Source organism: Gopherus flavomarginatus, chromosome 2 (genome assembly GCF_025201925.1).
Source record: "Gopherus flavomarginatus isolate rGopFla2 chromosome 2, rGopFla2.mat.asm, whole genome shotgun sequence".
NCBI classification, from domain to species: Eukaryota; Metazoa; Chordata; order Testudines; family Testudinidae; genus Gopherus; species Gopherus flavomarginatus.
This window is the reverse complement of record NC_066618.1, coordinates 136,634-151,483: the sequence shown is the minus strand read 5'-3', so window position 1 is coordinate 151,483 and position 14,850 is coordinate 136,634. Positions and strand designations below refer to the sequence as shown.

The window sequence follows — 14,850 nt, the reverse complement described above, 5'->3', positions numbered from 1 at the left end:
CCCAGCTGTGGCACTCCACTTCCCGTTGTCGGTGAATGTGGGGAGGTTGGGGAAAGGATGCCCTCTACACTCACTGGTGGCGGGAAGCGGAGTGAGACGTCCCCAGCCCGCTCCACTCTGCCAGCTCCCAGCCGCGGCACTCCGCTTCGCGCCGCAGGTGAGTATGGGGAAGTTGGGGAAAGGACATCCCCTGTACTCACCTGCGGTGGGAAACAGAGCGCTGCCGCTGGGAGCTGGTGGAGTGGAGCGGGCTGGGGCCGGGCTGCTCCGCTTCTGCCACTGCTGGTGAGTGCAGGGGAGATCCCTTCCCCCAAGCCTCCTCCCCCGAGCGACACGCCTGGGGCTGGGGCGAGGGAAGCAGAGCAGGCTGCTCCTGGCCCCCCACTAATCTCCCGGGCCACTATGGGACTGCGGTGTCCCCAAAAGTGCCATCCCACAGCTCCTGCCCCTGAGACCCTGGGAGGGGGGAAAGCCTCTGACCGCCCCCAAGACCCTCTGCCCCTTATCAAACCCTTTGGCCCCGGCGTGGTCCGGCACCCTTAACACGCTGCTCAGAGCAAGGTGTCAGAGCTTTACTGTGTTATATGCAAACCTGTGTTATATCGGGGTAGAGGTGTATAAGTACAAGGGCACATTCAACAAAAATGAAAGATAATAAGTTTAAAACTGATAAAAGTAAATGATTTTTCCCAGCATGTAACTAGCCTGTGGAACTCACTGCCACAGTATGTCATTGAGCCCAAGAGCATAATAGGTTAAAAACGATTAAACAGTTACGCAGTTAATGAGAATATAAAATTACATTCAAATGAGTATTTTTTTTAAAAGGGATATACATTTTGCTTTGAAACATAAGCCAACCTGAGACTCACAGAGCCTATGAAGATACTTCCCCTTTGGATAAGTTATTCCATATCTCTAATGCAGGACTTGTTGCACCTTCCCTGAAACATCAGGTCTTGGCCATTCTCAGAGACAGGATATTGGAGATGATGGATCACTGCTTTGCTCTTTATGGCAATTCATGTGCTGAGTTATTAGACAAACAGAAACTCAGAGTATGTGCTAGAAAAATTGAGAAAAATTTTGAGCAAAACTGACTGGAGGAGAAGAATGTGATCAAGAACAGTCAACATGGATTCACCAAGGACAAGTTATGCCTGACCAACCTGATTGCCTTCTATGATGAGATAACTGGCTCTGTGGATTCGGGGAAAGCAATGGACATGATATACCTTGATTTTAGCAAAGCTTTTGATACGGTCTCCTACAGTATTCTTGCCAGCTAGTTAAAAAAGTATGGATTGGATGAATGGACTATAAGATGGATAGAAAGCTGGCTAGATCATTGGACTCAATGTGTAGTGATCAACGGCTTGATGTCTAGTTGGCAGCCAGTATCAAGCGGAGTGCCTCAGGGGTTGGTCTTGGGGCCAGTTTTGTTCAACATCTTCATTAATAATCTGTATGATGATATGGATTGCACCCGTAGCAAGTTCACAGATGACACTAAGATGTGGGGGAGGGGAGATATGCTCTAGGGTAGGGTCCCAGAGTGACCTAGACAAATTGGAGGATTGGGCCAAAAGAAATCTGATGAGGTTCAACAAGGACAAATGCAGAGTCCTGCACTTAGGACAGAAGAATCCCATGCACTGCTACAGGCTGGGGACCAACTGGCTAAGCAGTAGTTCTGCAGAAAAGGATCTGAGGATTACATTGGACGAGAAGCTGGAGATGAGTCAACAGTATGCCCTTGTTGCCAAGAAGGCTAACAGCATATTGGTGTACATTAGTAGGAGCATTGCCAGCAGATTGAGGAAAGTGGAGATTATTCCCCTCTATTCGACGCTGATGAGGCCACATCTGGAGTATTGCCTCCAGTTTTGGGGCTCCCACTACTGAAAGGTTGTGGACAAATTGGAGAGAGTCCAGTGGAGGGCAATGAAAGTGATTAGTGGGCTGGGGCACATGACTTATGAGGGGAAGCTGAGGGAACTGGGCTTATTTAGTCTGCAGAAGAGAAGAGTGAAGGGGGATTTGATCGCAGCCTTAAACTACCTGAAGGGGGGTTCCAAAGAGGATAGAGCTAGGCTGTTCTCAGTGGTAGCAGATGACAGAACAAGGAGGTAATAGGTAATTATTGGAGATATGCCAATCTCCTAGAACTGGAAGGGACCTTGAAAGGTCATTGAGTCCAGCCCCCTGTCTTCACTAGCAGGACCAGTTTTTGCCCCAGATCCCTAAGTGGCCCCCTCAAGGACTGAACTCACAATCCTGGGTTTAGCAGGCCAATGCTCAAACCACTGAGCTATCCCTCCCCCAGGAGCAATGGTCTCACGTTGCAGTGGCGGAGGTCTAGGTTGGATATTAGGAAAAACTATTTCACTAGGAGGGTGGTGAAGCACTGGAATGGGTTCCCTTGGGAGGTGGTAGAATCTCTTTCCTTAGAGGTTTTTAAGGCCCAGCTTGACAGAGCCCTGACTGGGATGATTTAGTTGGGGTTGGTCCTGCTTTGATCAGGGAATTGGACTACATGACCTCCTGAGGTCTCTTCCAACTCTAATCTTCTATGATTGGGAGAAAAAATGTTGGCAGAAGAACATGAATGAAAATGGGCAGCTCTTTAGGAAGAGATTAGTAGATGGCCAAAACCCCATGAGTCCACAAGAAAGAAAGAAAGAAAGAAAGAAAGAAAGAACAACTTTGTCTAAAAGCCGATTCTGGTTCAATGGGGAATTGAAGACAGTAATTAGAAATTTAAAAAATGTAGATTACAAATGGGAACAAGAGGGAAATAGATAACAATCACCAGAAGTCATCAAGTATAATTGATGAAGATGAGGGCATCAGGGAAAAATTCCTTGCTGGCAGGGTTAAGGGCAATAAGAAGGAGTTTTTAAAATGTATTAGGAACAAAAGAAATCCAAGCAACTGTATATACCCATTAGTAGATGGAGAAGGTAAATTTGTAAATAATGATGCAGAAAAGGCAGAAGTGTTCAAAAATATTCTGCATTTGGAAAGAAACAGAATGACGTACTTCTGTCATACAAGGAAAATGAAGTACTTTCCAGCCCATCAGTAACTGAGGAGGATGTTAAACAACATCTGCTAGGGATAACATTGTTAAATAATCAAACTTGCACTTAAGAATCGTAAAAGAGCTGACTGAGGAGACTTCTGGCCTGCTGATATTAGTTCTTAATAAATCTTGGAATACTGGGGAAATTCCAGACGACTGAAAAAGTGCTGGTGTTCTGATGCATGCATCTGATGAAGTGGGTTTTAGCCCGCGAATGCTTATGTCTAAATAAATTTGTTAGTCTCTAAGGTGCCACAAGGACTCCTCATTGTTTTTGCTGATACAGACTAACCCGGCTACCACTCTGAAATCGGTGTTCTGCCAATATTTTAAAAGGGCAAGTAGGATTGTGGGGAAAATAATGGAGAAGCAGATACACGATTCAATCAGTAAAGACTGAAGAATGGGAACAAAATTGATGTCAATCAACCTGATATTATGGAAAATAAGTCTTGTAAAAAAACCCAGTTTCATTTTATGTTGAGATTATAAATTTGTCTGATAAAGTTACGTGTGGAGATGACATACACTTGGGTTCTTTAAGATATTTAACTTAGTACCTCAAGCCATTCTGATTAAAATATTTGCATGATACAAAATTAATAAAACACACATTAACTAGAAAGACCTAGCTAACATATAGCTCTCAAAAAGTAATCATGAATAAGGAATTGTCTTCAAATGGGGGTGTTTCTAGTGGGGTTCTGGAGGAATCATTACTGGTTCTGATACTATTCAACATTTTCATCAATGATCTGGAAGTAAATATAAAATCAGTGCTAATAAAGACTGTGTTTCTCTGAAAGACATGCTGTAGTTCAAACTGGAATTATTTTGGGTAAGTTCTTTAGCCTGTGTTATTCAGGAGGTCAGACTAGATTGGGGTAGTCAGTAGTTGGACTGTGGGCCAAGTCTGGACCGCCAGATGCTTTTGAATGGACCTCGAAATCTTTTTATTTATTTATTGTTATCGTTATTGTTATTTTTTACTATTTTCTCTGAAGTCTGGACCTTGACTATACTTTGACCAAGAAATTTGGACCTTGACAAAAAACTATTGACTACACCGTCTGGCCTTGGAATCTATGAATTTATGAAAAAAGGGTATTGAAGAATTGGAGGGGGTTCAGAAAAGAGAGAGACAAATTATTTGAGGGCTGGAGAAAATGCCTTTCAGTGAGAGACTTAAGGCACTCAATCTGTTTATCAAGAAGAAGATTGAGAGGTGACTTGATTACAGAGTATAAGTACCTTTATGGGGTGAGAAGACTGAGCACTAAAAGACTCTGTAATCTAGCAGAAAAAGGCCTAACAGGACCCAAGGCTGGAAGCTGAAGCCAGACAAATTCAAATTAGAAATACGATACACATTTTTCACAGTGAGGGTAATTAACCACTGGAACACACTACCAAGGAAGGTGGTATATCTCCATCTTTTGATATCTTAAAGTACAGACTGAAATTCTCTCTGAAGAGATGATTTAGTCAAACACAAGTTACTAGTATTAATAAAGAGGTAACTGGGTGAACTTTAATAGTCTGTGACATACAAGAGGTCAGACCAGATGATTTGTTGGTCCTTTCTGGCCGTAAATTGTATGAATCTATGAATGAAATTGAGAAGTAGAGTTGGCGTTGGGCCCTCCAATTATGGGGACATGGGCTATGTGGATAGTTCTGTTGTAATTCTCAGCAAAGCAGTAGTTCAACAACATTGCAGTTTAATCTGACATCATTATTTTTTGTAATTAAGCCACAGTGAGGTGCATGGAGCTCTTATGTTTGTTGTCTTCCTTAGTTGGCAGAATGTTAATTGATTGCCATTTTGTTGTACTGATTATCTTTGTAACTATAAGAGCTATTATTTATGTATTTGAAAGGTTGTATCGCCTAGAAGCCTCCATTAAAGATTTGGGGTCCCATTGCGTTAGGCACTGTACGCCCTTATGTCACAAAAAAGATGATCACTGCCTCAAAAAGCATATGGTCTAGGTATCGGCTTACAATCCTAGAAACAGTGTTTGTGCATGAAAGATTTTAGCTTGTGCTGCCCAATATGCAGTGATGGGTGGAGTCTGTAGCAAATGCCACAGCTGTGGAATCCTGGAATACTTGGTCCCTGATTATAGGGCACAGGATAGTGCAGGGAACTGGAGTACTAGAATGCTTGCTGGAAATAAGTGAAGTGAGATATTCTAAGGAGTAGAAATTGAAGCACTGAAATTTCTATTTGGTAACTCTGTCATAGACGTTAGAGAAGGCAGTGTCTATTAGGTCACTTTTATAATCATCCTGGAAGGAGAGGAGAGGAGAGGCTATGAAGGATTATTTATAGACATTTTTCCTATACTTGTTCCAGTTCAATTTTAAATATTGCTGTCAATTGGGTTTTCACCACTTCCTTGGGAGACTATTTCACTACAGATATATCTTACCAAAAGGCAGGGTTTTTTAATATACAGTCTTAATTTCCTCCTATTATTCTGAGTGATACCACTACATATCACCCTAGTGGTTGTTCACACCTGTCAGCTATTAGTAGCTGCCATCATGTCTTGCCAGCACCTTGGATGCTGTTGCCCAGTCACTCTGTATTGTGCTCTTTTACACTCTCTAGACACTTCGTCATTTTGGTTCTTTTTAAAACTTCTCATTTGTCAATCTCTTTACATTATTGTAACCCGTCTGCCCGTCTGAGTTGGCAGCAACAAGGGCTGGGTTCAGTATTTAGAGGTTCCGTTTCAATAATGCAATGTAAAACCAGCTCGAGCCCCCACCCAGTGACCTACGACAATTACATACCACCCCCCGGGCGCCTCTAGGAGGCAATACTTCCCCTCTCACAAGCACGGAGTCTGAGTGTAGCAAAATCCTTTTAATAAAGGAGGGAAACAATGCAGCAGTATGTTGGTGAAACACCACAAACAAGATTCATAACAGAAACCATAAGCACAAGACCCACTCCCAAGCTAGTTTGGCAGTGTCCTTTTCCCCTCAGGGTCTTAAGTCCAACCACCCAAAGATCACCCCAATATCCCAAAAGTCCAACACCTCAAGAGTCTCTTGAGCCCAGCAACCCAAAAATCCCCCCCCCCAAAGTCCAACAACCCAAAAGTCTCTGTCTCAAAACTTTATCTGCAGAGTTCTACACCCCTCCCCCAGCTGGGTGGAAATGGTGGGGGGGAGGAAGAAAGGGGCACACAGGGTGTTAAGGGGCACCTCACATGGTCCAAGGCCGACTGCCCCACCTCTCCATGGGGTTCTGCTGCAGCCTTCACCACGAACTGCTCCACTTCACTCCACTCACCGTCCCATGGGCCGCTCTAACCGTCCCGCAAACTGCGCTGCTCAGCTCTGCTCACCATCCCATGGGCCGCTCCAACCATCTCACAAACTGCTCTGCTCTTCCAGCCGCTTAGCAATATATCTTCAGGCTCCCCCAGTAGTCAACATAGCACTCAGTGATCTCAGCTCCCAGCAACCTTATCTCTTTAGTGATTTCAGCTCGTAGTGCATTCTGCTTGTTGTAGGGGAGCCCCAGTGGTGGTGCACCATTGGCCCAAAGTGAATTCAGCACTGCAGCCTGTAACTAGACCCTTAACAGAATCAAAATTAGTTCTGCTATTCAGCAGTGAAGAGAGGAGGAGATGATGTAATTAGCATTTCAGGCCCTCACAAAGAGCCTATACCATCAAGTACAAACACCTATCCCCAGCCTCTCTCAATTCACTGCATTTTGGAACCCATGTCCCTTGTCTAGTGAGTGCTACTTAGTTGATGGTGAGTCCCTCTGTCATAAAACAGTTCCACTGGCCTTGATTCACATAATCAGGGTAACAACACTTTATTCTTCTTACCCCAATAACAGAGAAACTGAAGATCCCGCAGCAGCCAAAGTGACCATTTGGGCAGCTGTGGGCTCATGCTAGGCGGGGTGGGTGTGCCTATGCAAACAAGATCAGCCCCTGAAGTTCTTTTCCACGCTCACCACAATTCATCACCAAATGTCAGGGTAGAGCTCATCCTGACTCTGCTTACATTATTGAAGAGCCCAGGGTTGAGGGCTGCATTCCAAGTGGAGTCCCCCTGGAGCAGGGAGGCATGGTACCTCTCTTTTGGGCTCCAGGAGGACTCTACTTGGAATACAGTACTCAACCTTGGGCTCTTCATATGCAATCTAAAACTGAACTAGCTTTTTTACAGCCATATTGCATTGTAAACTGCCATCTAACTTGCTGGACTATTTCAGGCATTGCTGCTCTCCTCATTTCTTTCTCCTGTTGCCTGTCCGCATTTCAGATTAGTTTTCTGCAGCTGCACAGATTCAGCCTGAGTCTCATTTTGTCATTTCAGCCTTTTAGGTACTCTGTTGTTGAAGTTCTTGTAATAGGGCTCTTGTGTCTGCGGTAAGAATGCAAAGAAAAGCACAATCCTTATTAAAGCCAGGAGACGTGCAGTATTGTGCCGTCTTTCATCCGTACTATATGACAGGAGGAAACTGCTTGAGAAAAGGGGAGGAGGAGAGACACTGAGGAGGTGAGAGGATTGAATTGGAAGGGAGGAGAGTGAGAAACAAAGGACAGGACAAGCTGTAAAATAGAAGAAAGGAGAGATTGGAAAAGATGAAGGAGAGAGACAGCACCTCATGGCAGGGCAGTGCGGAGCATGCTGCTGCTGCCACCTGTCTGGAGGGGCCTCCAGCACTGACAATGTGCTCAGCTCTGCACAAGACACAGTACAGACAGGCCTTCTCCCCAGGAGCACAGAGAAGACCAGATGCACTAGGACACCCCGAGGAGGATGTTAGATTAGGTGTTGCCTCCTTGTTGTCCTCTCCTCTCCTCTCTGATAATATTGGGTTGAGAAGGCATTTTACGTAGGTAGTTTGTGGGGCTTTTGAAGGTATTGCAATGGGGAGAAAGGTGGGGCCTCATGTACTGGGATTAGGAGTTTGTTCCACATCTAAGGTCAGCATAGAAGAAGGTGCAGAGGTGGGGGTGGGAGAAAGAAAGTAATTAGGCAAAGCAGGGGGTGGAAAAAGTGTGTGGGGGGGCATAAGAATTTAAATGGAAGATGTCAGCCAGGATGGAACTAACCATTTTTCCTGCTTTTCCTCTGTCCCGGGCACTGTTTGTTTGGTACCCTCACTGTTTTAATGCCCAACAAGAAGAAGGGGAGCCAACAGAAAGTTCAGAGAAGTAGGATATAGGCCAGTAACTAGGTTGGCCCACCCAACTTTGCAGTTCTGGCCATAATTTTGTCCTTTCCAGACACAGATAGCTGGGCCTACAATCTTGTCTCTTCTGGCCAGGCAGTTTCCAAGGGGATGGACATGGGGCAGCAGAGCTGGGGTGATTGACAGGCAACAACAGGGCCCACAGTTCGGTTTCTTCTTGCTGGAAGGCAGCCACAGTTTGTGGATTGACAGGCAACAGGAGATTCTAAATACAAGTTTTAATGTGAAGTATTTTTAAGCCATTTCCTTTTGCTGACTGCTGGGTTTGGGGAGTTGGGAGTGTGGTGGAGGAGAGAGACATAGTTTCCAAAGAGTTGTCATAACAGTGTTTGCAGCTCAGCCAATGGTACAAGCTGGGACAGGGGAAGAAGTTCTCAGCTCTATACAAAGCCTTCTCTTTTACTGGTTTACTGCCCCCTCCCTCTCCTTTACCCAGTTGCAACTCCCACAGTCAGTCTCCCATACCAGCCCTATCATCTGCGCTCACTAGCCATCAGGGTTGGCTCTAGGCACCAGTGTCCCAAGCAAGTGCTTGGGGAGGCACTTCTCAAGGGGCGGCATTCTGGCCCTTTGGGGCGGCCCTTTGCTTTGGCGGTGGCACTCCAGCTTTTTTGTTTTGTTTTTGCTTGGAGCTGCAAAAAACCAAGAGCTGGCCCTGCTAGCCATGCCGACTCTGTCTTCTGAGCTGGTCTCTGCTCTAGCTCCCTCCCATTAACAGTGCAAGCAAAGGTTGTCTGTGCCTCTGCCCCTAAGCCCTCCTATAATTTTCTGTTACTATCCACACATCCTCCCACCTTTACGCTAACATTCTGCCATCTGCCATCTCTGTAATGCAATCAGCCCCTTTAAATCTAAGGAACAGCTATTTTCTACGGCTTATGAGAAGCAGGGAGCCTGGTGAGGTTTGGTGTTGGTGGGTGGGGTAGTATAGTATGCTGGCTAGCTAGTCTGGAGGCGTGGACTAAGATGCTGGCTTTGCTGGTGTTCACCTGGACTTTTATGTTAAACACTTGCCCACTACCTGTGGCTGGAGCAGGTGCTTTGTTAGCTGATCTATACATCACTTGAGCATCGGACTCAGCAGCCATCAGAGAACTCATTGGTGTATACACCATGCTCTGTCAAGAGTGATCATGCCATTGAGATAATAAATAAGGGTAACAGTTTGATGTGTCCAAGAGTTGGGCTTTGATTTTTAAAATGAGATTCATCTTGGGGGTTGATTCCCTGGAGGGCTATAAGCTCTTTAGGGCTAGGACAGACTTTATGCTGTGTCTTGTACAGCACTGATCTCATGGTCTGATCCAGAGCCACTGAAGTCAATAGAGATATCAGGAGATTTTAGCATTCTTAAGGAAATGTTACCAAGTTCTCGTGTTCCCCTGTTATTGGGGAATGCCTGATCAAAGAGATGACTCTTTTTTTCTCACTGTATTCTGATCCCTGGTGATAGTGTATCCTGAAGTGGAAGTCCTTTATGGAGAACTCTCTGTCCCAAGGCTTTAAAGTTTCACCTTTGACTGCCAGCTATAATGTCCCTGTTGATCACAGTAGCCCAATCAGCATAAAGTGAGGATCATGGTGTGATATGGTGTCATCCTCAGTTTTGATTAGCACGTAGACCACAGCATGTTGGCCCAGATGTAGCTTCTACATGACCTTCACAGTCAGCCCAAGAGAGAATGCTGCAGTAATTTGGCCTGGATCTGTCAACCATCCACTCAACATCTAATTTTATCAAACAAAACTACTCACCCACCTGCTCAATGTCTTGCTGACCCCAGCCTTTTTCCTTACTACCCTCCAGCCTACTCTTATCAGGTTCCTCTAATGACCAGGGAGTGCCAGGCCTGACTCCATCACTTTGTCTTGTTGCACTAGTGCTTATTAGAATGGTCAAAGCTTGGAAACTTGCTGGTCTCTCCCGTGGAGCTAGTTGCTGCCTTCATTCCAGCCCCTTTGCTGCTGCAGTAACTGTGACCAAACAGACATTTATTTCTGTTTTGCTTCCTCCCTAGCGCCCTGGGATGCCATCAGGTGCTCGAATGCCCCATCAGGGGGCTCCAATGGGTCCCCCAGGCTCACCATATGTTGGAAGCCCCTCAGTGCGCCCTGGAATGCCCCAAACAGTGATGGAACCAACACGAAAACGCACAGCACCTCAGCAGGTACAGCAACAGCAGGTGCAACAGCAGGTGCAACAGCAGCAGCAAGCAACTCAGACCCGAACCCGGAGGTGAGTGCGCTGAAAGAGAAGAACCAGCCTCCTTTGCAATTGTGTGACAGTCTTAAACATGTAGGCAACAAATCAATGGATTTATAGGAAAGGCTTCGTTTTAGTCACAGGTATTTTTAGTAAAAGTCAGGGACAGGTCATGGGCAGCAAATAAAAATTCATGGCCAGTGACCTGTCCGTGAATTTTACTAAAAAATACCTGTGACTAAAACTTGGAGGGGGGGCTGCCCAGGGGCCCTGTGGGTGCTGGGGGAGGGCAGCCCGGATGCTGGGGAGGCATGGGCGGCAACGTGCAGCCTGGGACCCCCACTGGTACTGGGAGGTGGGGTGTTGGTGGGGCCGGTATGCTCCCTACTTGGCTCCGCACCTCCCCTTCCACAGCAGCAGCGGAGTTTGGGTGTGGGAGGAGACGGGGGTGGGACGCGGGACAAGGGTGAGGCAGGCTCTGGGCGACACTTACATGGGGCCTCCCCAGAAGTGGCAACACCCCCCGCCCATTCAGCTGCTAGGCAGAGGCGTGGCCAGGCAGCTCTGCGGGCTGCCTCAGCCTGCAGGCACCGCCCCCGCAGTTCCCATTGGCCGTGGTTCCCGGTCAATGGGAGCTGTGAAGCCAGCTCTCTGGGCAGAGGCAGGCACGCAGAGCTGCCTGGCCATGCCTCCACCTGGCAGCTGGGGGAGGGGATGTCGCTGCTTGCAGAGAGCCCCCCAGGTAAGTGCCTCCCAGAGCCCACCTCACCTCATCCTATGCTCCAACCCCTTGCCCCCTCCCACACCCAAACTCTGCTGCTGCGGGGCTGTGTGCGTGCGTGTGTGTGTGTGGCTCAAAACTGCCCCAGCAGCAGCCGGTGTGTCTGGCTCAGGGGCTGCCTGAGCTGTGCCTGAGCTGTCCTTGAGCCGGGTGCACTGGCCGCTGCAGAAGTCACGGGGATCACGGAAAGTCACGGAATCCATGAGTTCTGTGACCTCTTTGACAAACTCACAGCCTTATTTATAGGTTATATGCTGCTTGGAGCAGGGACTGTGACGATGCAAAATTCACTGAATAGTTTTTCATTTGTGAATGGTCTCTTAACAGACCTTGATTTCTATTAATTTTCTTGTTATTTGGTGTTGTTAGAATGTTTGGTGCATGTTTCAGGCTATCGGGCCTAGTTGTATTCAATCTATAGAGTGTTTGCTAACTACGTATTTTGACTTTGACTTCAACTCTTTGTTGTTTGTGGTGTATGATTGGTCACTTATTTTGCATAATAATACTTCTGCTCCTTGATTGGTTAACTGAGTATTTTATAAACAGGAGCTGGTAAATCAGAGATTTTAGCTTGGTAGTATGAATACTCATACCATGAGCACTAGTGCAAAATGTATTTGCATAAGTATTGAGTTTTTCATTGTCTACAAACCTTCACTGGTGAAATTTACTAATGAAATTTACAGAAAGTAACTAACTAGAGTTGGAGGGGGGCATTTTTGATGTGTATGTACAACACCCAGTGCACTGTTGGCAATTAAATAATAGTTATAGTTGCTATTTAAAAAGCAGAAATGGTTAGAACTCATCAGATTCTGAATTTGCAGAGTATGAGCCAATCCCTCAAGCCTAGATTTATGGCTGATAAATGCTTGAGGCACATTCACCTGCAGAAATGGCACATCTGTCGTGCAAACATTCTGGGTACTGGCAGGCTCAGGCAGTGTAATAGTGGTGTCAGTACCTCTGGTTGCGTGTAATACCTACATCTTTAGGTTCAGTGCGCTGAGAGCTCCTGTGAGTCTGGGGTATTTGCACTGGAGCATCTCGCGAGCTTTAAGAATGTGTCCTGAGAATGTCTAAGCGTCTGGGATGCACCCTAGAAGGGCCCTAGCAGAAAGAATGTTAGTGGATTAAGAGTGAGTGCAGTTCCCAAGGATTGTCACATGGGAATTAGTCTGTTTCATGGCCCCACTGCAGAAGAGAACACCTTCTGATCCTCACATTTTCTTGCAGTTTGAAACTCTGTTGTAGTGAGTGAGCTCTGCTCACCTGAAGCCTTCCAGGAGGCACCAAAAGGCTCCCTATGTTTCCTCGATCATATCTCCTCTCCATGGAGTTTATTGTATTCTTTACCCTGGTTTTCTTCCCCTCTCCTGTCCCCTTCTCAGAAGTTCATCTGCTTTTCCCGCACTAACTCCCCTACCATCTCTGGCAGGCTTAGGGGAGGGGTAAATATCCTTGCCATGGAAGGCTCAGTGTAGGCAGAAGGGGGATAAATTCCCTTCCCTCTATCAGACTCTGGGAGAATGGATGTGGTGTAACTCTCCTTCAGTTTTACTGGGTGCTCCAGGTACACACTCCCATTTCCTTTAGGCTCTGGCTCACCCAGTCACTGTTTCTCTCCTGCAATTATTGTGGCAACACCTCCTTAATTGTCATTTCTGGGGTGTTATTTTTCCTTCTCCAGCTGTTCCCTAGGTCTAGTGAGAGTCACTAGCCCCTCCCTCCATGGCCAGGCCAGAGGCACTAGCTCCTCCCTTGCCCCTCCCTGACCCCTGCCCTCTCCCCTTAGGTCAGGTCAGGTCCCAGCCCCTCCCACATAAACTGCCATGGAATGTTTCGGCTCCAGCGTTCCTCACTTCCTACAGGGCCCACTGTCCCAAGAGGGCTTCCTGCCCATGTGGCCAGCAGATGGATGTGTAAATACCCTGGACCAAATCCAGAGCTTGGCCTGAGGGAGGGTCAGTTTACATTCCTACCCCCCCCCCCCCAAACAGTGCCTTAGGTCTGGCCCCAAGAAGAGCAGAGAAACTGGTGTCCCAGGCCCCACTCAGGAGGAAGGTGCACATCGCTAGTGAGTGTGGGAAGGGCATGTACCACTCTTGGAAAAAGGTAAAAACATTGGTCCTGGGGAGACAGAATCTAAGGGGGTCTCTCAGGAGAAATGGGAATGAGGGAGAAGGGGCAGGCGCAGCCCCAGGGCCTGGTGAGGTGGGGAGGGATTCCTTCTTCCTCATTCGCCTCCCAGAGATGGACTGATTGATCCCCTGCTCCAGGGATGAAGGTGTCACTCCCCTGAGCAGAGGAGTGGGGGGACAAGTTTCTCCTCTCTCTGAACTGCTGGGCTGCGAGGAAACAGCGTGATGGGCACCAACAGTTTGTGCAGTTTAAAGTCAAAATCCAGGGACACTGCCTTTGCCTGATTCCTATTTCATCAGCGTGCCTTATGCACACGCGCACACACACACACACGTGCCCCATATAGAGAAGTGTGTATGTGTGTGTGCACACACACACATACGTATGCTTGGAACGGAGATGTATAATATATGTATGTGCACATATTGATATGCGCGCGCACACGGAGATATACATTTCCATACATGCTTGTGTAAATCACGTGTACATATGCATACCATGTGTATACAGTCACGCGTGCGCGCACACACACACACAGCCTCTCATGGTCATGCATGGACACACATTAGCATATCTGTTTGAACAATCAATCAACAGACATATGCACTATCAAGTATGCACATATGTATATACACACAAATGTATGTGTATGTATACATATCTACATATGGCAACACACATTCCTCTACCCCAATATAACGCTGTCCTCGGGAGCCAAAAAATCTTACCGCATTATAGGTGAAACCGCGTTATATCGAACTTGCTTTGATCCGCCAGAGTGTGCAGCCCCGCCCCCCCGGAGCACTGCTTTACCGCGTTATATCCGAATTCATGTTATATCAAGTCGCGTTATATCGAGGTAGAGGTGTATATGCTCTCACACAGACTCTCACATTCATAATGTATTCATGGATCTCTGTCTCACTCACTCTCTCACACACACGCACACTGCTGCCCCATACTATAGAGGGCCCTGTGATCACAGAACTTGAAGACCTTTTTCCCAAGATCTGTGACAGAAAGCCCTGATTTTTTCTTAGTTACCCCCACCCCTCGAAGCAGCTGAGAGAGGGGGTCCTAAGTACTTGGTATGGGTGAGACCCTTTTGCCAGTACATACACAGCTGTGCACCAGCATGTGGAGATGTCAGGATAATTTAGCAGGTGGCCTCGTTACTCCTAGATCTGTCACCATGGTAACGTGTTTTTTTCTTTAAAAAATGTACAGTGCCAAGAGGAGGAAGATGGCTGACAAAATTCTCCCTCAGAGGGTGAGTCACTTTCATTTCCTATTCACTTCACAGTCCGCTCAGCACCTTTGTTTATTCAGATGGATTTTAACAAATACTTTCACTTTTTATTTAAAGATATCTAATTAAAAAGTAAGTAGCCTGCTGGGTG

The 14,850-nt window shown here is 46.7% G+C and overlaps 1 protein-coding gene across 9 annotated transcripts in view; it reads left to right on the top strand.

Moving 5' to 3' along the window:
* The window catches only part of SMARCD3 (SWI/SNF related, matrix associated, actin dependent regulator of chromatin, subfamily d, member 3), a 245,865-nt gene that overhangs the window by 99,580 nt on the left and 131,435 nt on the right, over positions 1-14,850 (top strand). For 6 of the 9 annotated variants that reach the window (XM_050942682.1, XM_050942680.1, XM_050942681.1 and 3 more), the window contains 2 exons: positions 10,340-10,557; positions 14,678-14,720. In XM_050942682.1, the coding sequence (XP_050798639.1) occupies positions 10,340-10,557; positions 14,678-14,720 (261 nt within the window). The remainder of the gene's footprint in view (positions 1-10,339; positions 10,558-14,677; positions 14,721-14,850) is intronic. The other 3 variants (XM_050942683.1, XM_050942678.1, XM_050942679.1) reach the window with 1 other exon arrangement.